The 9,834-nt window shown below is 42.4% G+C and overlaps 1 protein-coding gene across 1 annotated transcript in view; it reads left to right on the forward strand.

Annotated features, from left to right (window-relative positions):
* The window catches only part of PKNOX2 (PBX/knotted 1 homeobox 2), a 31,979-nt gene extending 22,145 nt beyond the window's left edge, over nucleotides 1–9,834 (forward strand). Inside the window, exons 5-10 of the mRNA XM_010008097.1 lie at nucleotides 4,008–4,140; nucleotides 4,218–4,315; nucleotides 6,258–6,377; nucleotides 8,086–8,162; nucleotides 8,598–8,776; nucleotides 9,587–9,834. Coding sequence (XP_010006399.1) covers nucleotides 4,008–4,140; nucleotides 4,218–4,315; nucleotides 6,258–6,377; nucleotides 8,086–8,162; nucleotides 8,598–8,776; nucleotides 9,587–9,834 — 855 coding nt within the window. The remainder of the gene's footprint in view (nucleotides 1–4,007; nucleotides 4,141–4,217; nucleotides 4,316–6,257; nucleotides 6,378–8,085; nucleotides 8,163–8,597; nucleotides 8,777–9,586) is intronic.

Here is a 9,834-nt window from a genome sequence, read left to right on the forward strand (position 1 = left end):
TCTTTCCATCATTTACCAGCAGTCCTGGCTAACTGGTGGACTGGAGGGTAGCAAATGTGGTACCCATCCACAAGAAAGGCTCCAGGGAACTACAGACCTGTCAGTCTGACCTCGTTGCCAGGGAAGGTCATGGAGCATATGATCTGGAGTACCATTATGTACCATATACAGAACAACCAGCCGATCAGGTCCAGTCAGCATGGGTTTATGAAAGGAAGGTCCTGCTTGACAAACCTGATCTCATCAAGACAAAGGTATGACAAGATGACCCAGCTGGTGGATGAGGGCAAGGATATTGTCTACCTGGACTTTCGCAAGGCCTTTGACAGTGTTTCCCACAGCATTCTGACGAAAAAAATGGGTGCTCATGGCTTGGACAGACACACACTCTGCTGGGTCAAACACTGGCTGGATGGCCAGACCCAGAGAGTACTGGTGAATGGAGTTAAATCCAGCTGGTGGCCCATCACAAGTGGTGTTCCTCAGGGCTCAGTATTGCGACCACTTCTTTATATCATCTTTATCAACAATCTTGATAAGGAGAATTCACCCTCAGTAAGTTTGCAGATGACACCAAGTTGGGAGGGAGTGTTGATCTGCCTGAGGGTTAGGAGGCTTTACAGAGAGACCTGGACAGACTAGATTGATTGGCTAAGGTCAGTTGTGTGAAGTTAACAAGGCCTGCAGTTGGGCCACAACAACCCCATACAGCCACTCTTCCCCAACCCTGGGGAAAGCTGCCCAGCAGAAAGCAACCTGAATGTTCTGATTGGTAGGTGGCTGAATAAGTAGGCCAGCAGTGTGTCCAGGTGGCCAAGAAGGGCCAATGGAATCCTGGCTGTATCAGGAATAGTGTGGCCAGCAGGATGAGGGAGGTGATCATCCCTCTGTAGTTGGCATTGGTGGGGTCACACCTCTAGTACTGTGTCCAGTTTTGGGCACCTCAATACAAGAAAGACATCAAGGTGCTGGAGTGTGTCCAAATAAGGGCAACAAAGCTGGTGAAGGGCCTTGAGAATACGTCTTGTGAGGAGCAGCTGAGGCAACTGGAGCTATTTAGTCTGAAGAGGAGGAAGCTGAGGGGAGACCTCATCACTCTCTACAACTACCTGAAAGGACGTTGTAAAGAGGTGGGTGCTGGTCTCTTCTCAGAAGTAACTGGTGATAGAACAAGAGGAAATGGCCTCAAGCTGCACCAAGGGAGGTTTAGACTGGACATTAGGAAAAACTTTTTCACTGAAAGGGTTGTTGGACATTGGAACGTGCTGCCCAGGGAGGTGGTTGAGCCACCATCCCTGGATGTGTTTAAAAATCATCTAGATGTGGCGCTTGGGGAAATTGCTTAGTGCTGGACTTGGTAGACCCAATGATCTTGAAAGTCTTTTCCAACCTAAGTGATTCTGTGATTCTGTGTTTGTTGCATGGCAAGGGGTGGGAAAAGCCAATGGAACTCAATGCTTAAAGTAAATCAGTTCAACTTTCTTTCGATGTCAAAGTGCACCTCATTGACTTCATTTGCAAGAAAAAACCCTCCACAAAGCCACTCATAATGGGCATGACAGTGCTGCTAGGGACTTGAAAATTTCATTAAATCTTGCCTTTTTCAGCATTTGTTTTGAGAGAGAATTGCAGTAGATTGGCAGTGTTTATATGGGCATTTCCAGGACGGTGTTTCTTCTTCGTCTTCCTCCCCATCTTGCTGGTGGTTCGAGGCTGATAGTTGGGTTGGCCTGATTCAATGCATCATTTCTCTGTATAGATCTTTATCCAAGTTTGTGCTGTGGACAAACCTGGGTTTCTGTTACTTAAAGCCAACTTTTTTTTTTTTTTTCCCTATGTCCTTCCATCCACCCCTCCATCCCTGAAGGAGACTTATGGATCTTCTTACATGACTTTGAATTTGGTCACCTCTTTCTGGGAAAACTAGTTTCTTTTTTCTCCAAACTCCAATTTTCCTCAGCTTTACTCGAGCACAAATAAACTTCACAAAGTTAAGATGAGAGGGAAATTTTTTTGCAGCCAAAAATAAATGGCTGTATCATAAAGCACGAGGAGGACACTAGCTCAAGGAGCATCAAATTTTAGCACGTACACATGGCCACTGGGTAATTTGCCATATTATTAAAAAAGTGGGGGTTTTTGTGTGATGCCATATGTATCAGGTCTTTTCCTTCCCTAAAGGGGCTTTTAATTCGGAGAAATTGTGCTTTATGGTAGAGCCGTAGAAGGTTGGTGCTGAGATATGGGTCTGCAGAGCCCTCTAGTGATGCATTGTTTTACACTCAAGTTTCAAAATTGCTGGAGACATTTCAACTTCTTTGAGTCCTAAAATATAAACTATTTTCCTCTGCAGCAATACCACAAGCATAATATATTTTTCATCCAAGGCAATTAGTATTAAAAATATACCTTTTTAATCTTGGAGTTATCAATGTTCATTGTAAGCCTCCACTTCCACTGGATACCCTTGATTTCACAGTAGTGTTGCGACTGTGAAACATCATGAATTTCTTTAATTTTTTTTCTAATAATTTCCAATATTTTGCCTTTTTTTACACCGCTGGGCTTGGGACAGTTCTCCTCTATGTGACCCAAAAAAGTGCCATTTTTTGCCATCAGAAGATGCTGCTAAAAATAGCTTTGCCCACTATATGTGGGGAATTTCTTGTTCCCTTTTTCCAATATCCCAAATTATTTCTTCCCAGTGCACTTCCAAAAACAGTCTTCTGGTGGATGCCCTTCTTTTGGGGAATTGTGGGGGAAAAAAAAAAAAAAAAGGTGAGAGAGGAAAGCTGGAGCTTTCCAGGCTGGTCCAAATTTCTGGTTGTCTCTGTCCATATCTGACAACTCTTTGAAGTTCTCCAAGGACACGTTTGGTTTTATATTAATATTTCCACTGTGTTTTTTTAGCTGCACTTAGCAAAAGTGTGGGAAAAAGCAACTAATTTTTGCTCTCTCTCTAATTTTTGCAATCCCAGTTTTTCAACCAGAAAAATTCATTTCCTCCAAAAGGCTGGAGATGGGGAACAGATATTTTTTAAAGTACATTTTATTGTCGTATTTGCATTTTAAAAATTAATTTAGCTATGGACAGGAATGTCTAGGAGGTGAAGCAAAAATTTACAACACTTGCAGCAAAATTTCCAGATTTTTTCCCCCCAGCAAGGGGGAATACATCAACAAGGGCACTCTAATTCTCAGCTGAACCACATACCCGCATAATCTTTTGATGTAAAAATAATTATTTGTGTGTTCAAATTTATGGTTTTACTGCAACGAAACAGAGGAGCTATAGCTTTTCCTGACCTGACTGTGTTTGTGTGGTCACTTTTACCTGAGTCGTTTCATGTTACGAGTCCTGAGAAATCCTCTTTTCTTAAGCTAAGAAATAGGTTTCTTGAAGAAATGCATCCAAATTAAGGAAAATTGCTGCTCACATGCTAAAGCCACCCCAGAGCTGGGACTGATACAAAAATTACAGCTTCTGGCTAAAAAAAAAAAAGCCTGTTTTTCAAGAAGTTAGCTTCAAGCTGCAAAGAATGATATAAAATTGGATTAAATTATTATCATTATTTTACTGTTATTCTGGCAAGGGGGAATCATAGTGTTTATCCCAGCTTTTAGCAAATGCTGCTTCATCTAGTTTCAGTCAAAGCACCAAAAAATGTAAAAATGTATAGGAATATGAAGACTGAAGAAATCCCTGTTCTGCATCATGCTCTTTTTTCCTCTCCATTTTCCTTATAGGAAATAGTGGCTGTACAAATAAGCAGAGTTTGGGGGAGATACTAAGTGGGAGCTTTGTAAAGCATAAGTCCTTATTTTTCCACCTTTTTTTGCAATTGTAACAAAGTGAAAAATTTCTTTTCCTTCAAAATCTCTTACCTGTAAAACCACCTGCAGTAAAAAACAAACAAACAAACAAAAAGCAACAGGGCAAATTTTCCCACAGGGGGAAATGAAAACCATGTCTTCGAAGTTCAAGCTGTTGATCTGTTTTTCCCCAGGAGATGCTGCAGAGCTCACCTGCAGCATTGCCACCCACCTCCAACCCGCCGCCGGGCATCGTGGTGCCAGCGGCCGCTCTGCCGCCGGGAAACTTGGCCATGAGCGCCGGCAGCGGCTCGCCTGCTGTCCCAGGTAAGGATGAGGGTGGGGCTGCCAGGGAAGGATACAAATCTGGGGATTCCATGTACCCATGAGCCTTTTTTCCACAGGTGCAGCCTTGTACCAGCCCGTGACGATGGTGACATCGCAGGGCCAGGTCCTTGCCCAAACCATCGCACCCAGTGCCCTGCAGATCCCCAACACCCAGGTAAGACCTTCCCACCTCAAAATGCCATTTTAGGGGTTATTTTGCACTGCCGCAGCAAGCAAACCCTCCAATTCGCCATAAATTCAACCCTTGGAACTATCCTAAATTCTTAATTAGCAAGAAACATTGATTGAATCCATCTGCTAGGCACCTTTGGGGTGCCCAAAAAGTTATAGCAATGACCTAACCAATTATAGTAATGCTTATATAATAAAAATTAAATATTATCTTAATTAAAATAGTAATTATTACAATTACTAAATATTCTATTAATATTGTATCATAGTATAGTATGTAATCAGAATATAATAGAACAGAACATGCAACAACATAACACAATACTTTAATTATATTACCTTACATCATATCATATCAATCATATCACATGATATAAATTATTACTGTTATATTATGGATCTGAGATCACCTGCCTGGTACAGCAATCACACTGCTCACAGGCAAGTCTAATTTTTTTCCTTGCTTTATGGAATTTTGGGGACTTTTTAGCCATCTCCTCTGTTTTTATTCCTTTTTTGTTGTTACCAATAACTGCACAGAGTTTCCCTGCCTGACAGCTTGCAATGAGTTGACAGTTTGGGGTAGAAATCAATTTATGACAACATACTATCCTAATTAACTCATTATCTCTTCCAAACCCTCATTCTCCAGGAATTTTTGAAAAATTTCTGCTACTCTGTTTTCTGGGGGCAGCTCAGCAAAAATCCCCCTATGCAAATTGTTTTCTGAAACTCCCCAATTTACTTGCAGGAGCCTCCTAAAAAAAAAAAAAAAATTGCAAAAAAAGCATTTTGGAAACGGCACCTCCCCGACAGGTTTTATTGCTTGGGCAATGATTTTTAAAATTTCTTTCTTTAATATCTCCCTGTCACCAACTTAAATCTTGCAGCAAGATCCTCTGTGGTGGGAACACACATGCACAGAGAAGAATAAAAAAAGGGAAAGAGCCCCAGACAAGCACCTCTGGATGCTCTTCCCGCACTGCCAGCATGATTTAGGCAACTGGAGCCCAGGGGAATCTCAGGGACCTGCTGGCCAGGAAAAGCAAATGAAGAGCTGAGGAAACAAAAATATTTTAAAAATCCCTTTTAAACTCAAGTGCTGAGATTTCAGTTCACTTTCCGCAACCTCAGTAAAACTTCTCTTTCAGCAAGATGTTTTATTTTTATTTTGGGGGTAAAAAAGCAAATTTTCACTCAATGGGCATGTTACTCCTCATGGTGGGAAGCGGCTGGGTGAAGAACACAGGTTTGATAAGGATTAATGTGGCAAAGAGTTTTAACCTTGGGTTTAGAAATTAATATTTTGGTTTGGGGTTTTTTCTGTGGTCTTGTTTTTGTTTTGATATTTGTTGTTGTTGTTATTTTTTTAAAGTTTAAAGTGTTTTCTCCTTTAATCTCCTTTAACCAAGGAAAACAGTCATGACATTGGCACCAAAGTCCACAGCTGTGCTGGTGCCATCACAGGGGGAAAAAGCTCATTGCCCTTTGCAAAGCCTTGGAGAAAAAAAAAAAAAAAAAAAAAAAAAGGAGATAGCAAATGGAAATCATGGTGGAAATTGTGGATTTAATGCAAAAATTTTGGGGAAAGGATGGGGTTTGGATGCCTTCTATGAGTTCCTGTGTTTTGCACTAACACCCACTCCCTTTTTGGATTTGGTTTTGCTCATTTCTTTGTTAGATTGTTCTCATTTTTTTGTTGCTTGTGCTTGTTTTTTGGGTTGGTTGTGGTCAGTTTTTGGATCAGTTTTCCTTGGGTTTTGGTTGATTTTCCCAATTTTCTGGGTTGGTTTTGCTTGGCTTTTTGGGTTGATTGTACTCATTTTCTGGGTTGGTTTTACTCAGTTTTTTGGGTTAATCTTGCTCATTTTTTGGGTTGCACATCGTTGTTTTCAGCAAGTTCTCTCTTTGTTCTTCCCTGGCAGGTGAACCTGGATCTCACCTCCCTCCTTGATGGTGAGGACAAGAAGTCCAAGAACAAGCGAGGTGTTCTGCCCAAACACGCCACCAATATAATGCGCTCATGGCTCTTCCAGCATCTCATGGTGAGCACTGCAGCCACCAAAACTTTCAAGCTGGAAAAAAAAATGGCAAAAAATCCCCAATATTAACAAATGAAGGTGGTGATTTGTCTGAATTTATATTTAAATTCACAAAGTGGATTTGATTTTATTTTGGGAATATTCTGGGATGACCATTTTCACTGCAGGTGGCAAAAATGTTCCCTTAATGCTTGAAGAAGCAAACCAAGCAAGAGGAGAACTTCCATGACTTACTGCAGATAGGAAATGGAGCAGTTTTTGCTGTTAACAACTCCAAAATACCCTTTTCCAGCATGCTGGGGTGTGAAAGCTGCCCCACAGGTCTGGCTGGGCCACATCTGCAACCAGTTGAAATGCATAACTACTACTACACTGTCCCATTTTTGGCAATTGGAGAAGTAGGTAGATAGAGGGAGTTCAAAGGAAGCAACAGGGATATTCTTTTGCTAGGAGACTGCTTTCCCTCCAGCAAGGCTGGAAGAAGGGCAAAAAGCTAAAAAAAAAACCCCTTTTTCATCAATAATTTGTCCAGGAAACCACTCAGAAGCTAGTTGCAAAGAGTTGCGTGAGGGTCTCCAGGAGTGGGAGACCTACAGATAAAACAGCAAGGCAGAAAACAGCAGCTCCAAGGAGCAATTTCAGGAATAAGCATGACCCAGGTCATGGAGCAGCAGCTGGTTGGCAACTTTCCACCCTTTTTTTGTATATGGGAAATCCTGGATTTCTTGCGTTGAGGACAAGAGCATCTGTGTTGGGCTGCCATCCCTAGCTGCATCATGCACCTCCCATACCCTTTGGAGGGCTGGACTGCAGGTTCGAAAGCAGAAGGATTTAGAAGACCTGAAACCGAAGAACTATTTTCTGCCAGGTGCTAGGAAAACCATATGGTGTGAAATTTCCAAAACTGTATTGAAAAACTGAAATAAATTATTCTTCTGCTGGACTGTTAGACTTGCTCTCAGCCAGGTCCTCATGGTCAGAGGATGCTTGGGCTTCCCCAAGCGTGGGCTTCACCATCTGGTGTCATAGATGATGTGGTTTTTAACTTAACAGCATTGATTCATTGTTGTATTGGGTTTGGGAGTTTTGTAGCACGAGCAGGAAGAAGGAATCTTGGAAAAAATCTGCCAAAAATAGAGATATTTTTGCCATAAAAGAGCCATTTTTAATCACTTTGGCATCCCTGAGGCCCTGCTGGGATGGTTGTTGACTTTGAGTGGTTTTGTCAAGGAACTCACGCATGTTTGAGGGCAAACAGCCAGAAAAGAAGTCATGTGAATCAACACTAGCTTGGGGGTCCAAAAAAATGACACGCAAGGCTGGTTTGATATTTTAATTTTTGGGGTTGGAAAGGACGACTTTAGCACAGCTGGGAGGGAGTTGATAGAGCTTTGAGTGCTAGTAGCCTCCTAGGGCAGGTATTCCAGGGTGTTTAATGCACATAAGGAACGCTGTGGGTGACAGCAGGTTTTGAAGACTAAATCCCACCTTTAATAACAACTGTTGTTAGAAAATCAGTAAAACAAATAACAACAAAAATATATTTTCCTTCAAGGAAAAGTCTTGGAAAAACCCTAAGGACACTAAGGAAACTGTTGCTCTCAGATGCCACCTTAAGCCTTGCAAATTCAAGAAGCCACCAAATTTGGGGTTGTAAAATGGAAAAAATGGGGACATTATTTTGCTGCATTCTAATTATTTTTTTTTCCAGCACCCCTATCCCACAGAGGATGAGAAGAGGCAAATTGCTGCCCAAACGAACCTGACCCTCTTGCAAGTCAACAATTGGTGAGTGTGTTGGTAGCCTCTGCAGTCTTCTTGCTCTCAAGATCTTTTCCATGCTATTTTGGTGCTATATAATGCTTTTCTGGGGGATAACATGGGCAGTTTCTGGGATTCTGGATGATTTCTGGAAGATGAGCTCAGATGCGTTTAATTGTGGGCATTCTTTTGCAATGTCTCAGTGCCCTATCCTGGCAAGCCCAGCATATAGCAGCTTTTAACACACAGCTGGAAAAGTTACTGCAATGGTGTAACATGCCAATAAAATAGGGTAAACACACCAATAAAATAGGGTAAAAAACCCCAGCTTTTTGGCCGATGCAGCCAAAAGGGCTTGATATTGAAACTCCTTGAATTATTGTTTTAACTTGAAATTAATGTGTAACGATATGAGTGTGATGACTCTTGGCTGCTTGAATGATCTCTCTTTTCCCTGGAAAGGTTCATAAATGCCCGGCGGCGCATCCTGCAGCCAATGCTTGATGCCAGCAACCCGGACCCAGCCCCCAAAGCCAAGAAAATAAAATCTCAACACCGGCCCACCCAGCGGTTCTGGCCCAACTCCATTGCCACTGGGGTCCTGCAGCAGCAGGGTGGCAATTCGGGAACAAATCCTGATGGTAAGGACAAACCTGGATGCAGTAGCCACTGTCAAACGGTGACAAGCCTTAATTGGCAATTAAGGATTTCTAGAGCCCTTCAAGTCGCTGTGAGGGAAAACATGTTGGAGAGGTGACCCACGCAAGAAAGTTCTTCCAGTTGGCCATCACAACAGCTCTGGCAATGGAGCATTGCCATCTCCTTGGCATAGGAACAGCCCTCAAGGATCATCCACAATGAGGGATCACCTGGGCTATTTCCTGAAGTGCTAGGGAGGGGGCAGAGGGGCAGAAGGGGAAAGGAGATAAAATGAAAAAAAAGATGAAAAAAAGTCAAGATGCGAAGATGGATGAGTCAAGATGGGTAAAGAAAATATGAAAAGATGAACAGATGATGAAAATGAAGGCAACAATAGAGAGGATCAAAATCAGAGGACAGATAAGATGAGATAAGATGATAAAGAGAGAGGAGATTATGAAAATGGAGTACAGAAGATGAAGGGAAGGTGAAAAGAGCAGATGGACCAGACAAGTTGAGAAGAAAGAAGATGAAGGGACAGGAGAGTGGAAATAAACAGATGGTGAATAGAAGATCCGCCTGATTTGGGCATCTAATTAATGAAATTTCTTCTGCTTCACAGAAACTATGAGAGGTTCTTGTTACTTAGTGAAGATAACATGAGCTAAAAAATTAAGGGTCAGACCTTGGGGAGTGGCTGGGGCAGGTGGGACACTCTACAGGTTGGGTACAAGGTTTTTCTGAGTTTATGCACTTTTTTGTCTTTTTTGTCTTAGCTCGAGAATCCTTTTTTTTTTTTTTTTTAATTTCAGGCTCACTCAGCATGGACAACCTGCAACCCCTCTCATCAGCCACAGCCACCATGGCCATGCAGCAGGCCATGCTGGCAGCCCATGACGACTCCCTTGACGGCACTGAGGAAGAAGAGGAGGATGAGGAAGATGAGGATGAGATGGAGGAAGAGGAAGAAGAGGAGGAAGAGCTGGAGGAAGAGCCTGGTGGCGTCCCAGCAGCGCCCAGCACCAACCTCAGCTTGGACCACAGTGACTCACTGGAGTAA

The sequence above is a fragment of the Chaetura pelagica genome, unplaced genomic scaffold (assembly GCF_000747805.2).
Source record: "Chaetura pelagica isolate M959 unplaced genomic scaffold, ChaPel_1.0 scaffold32, whole genome shotgun sequence".
Lineage (NCBI taxonomy): Eukaryota > Metazoa > Chordata > Aves > Apodiformes > Apodidae > Chaetura > Chaetura pelagica.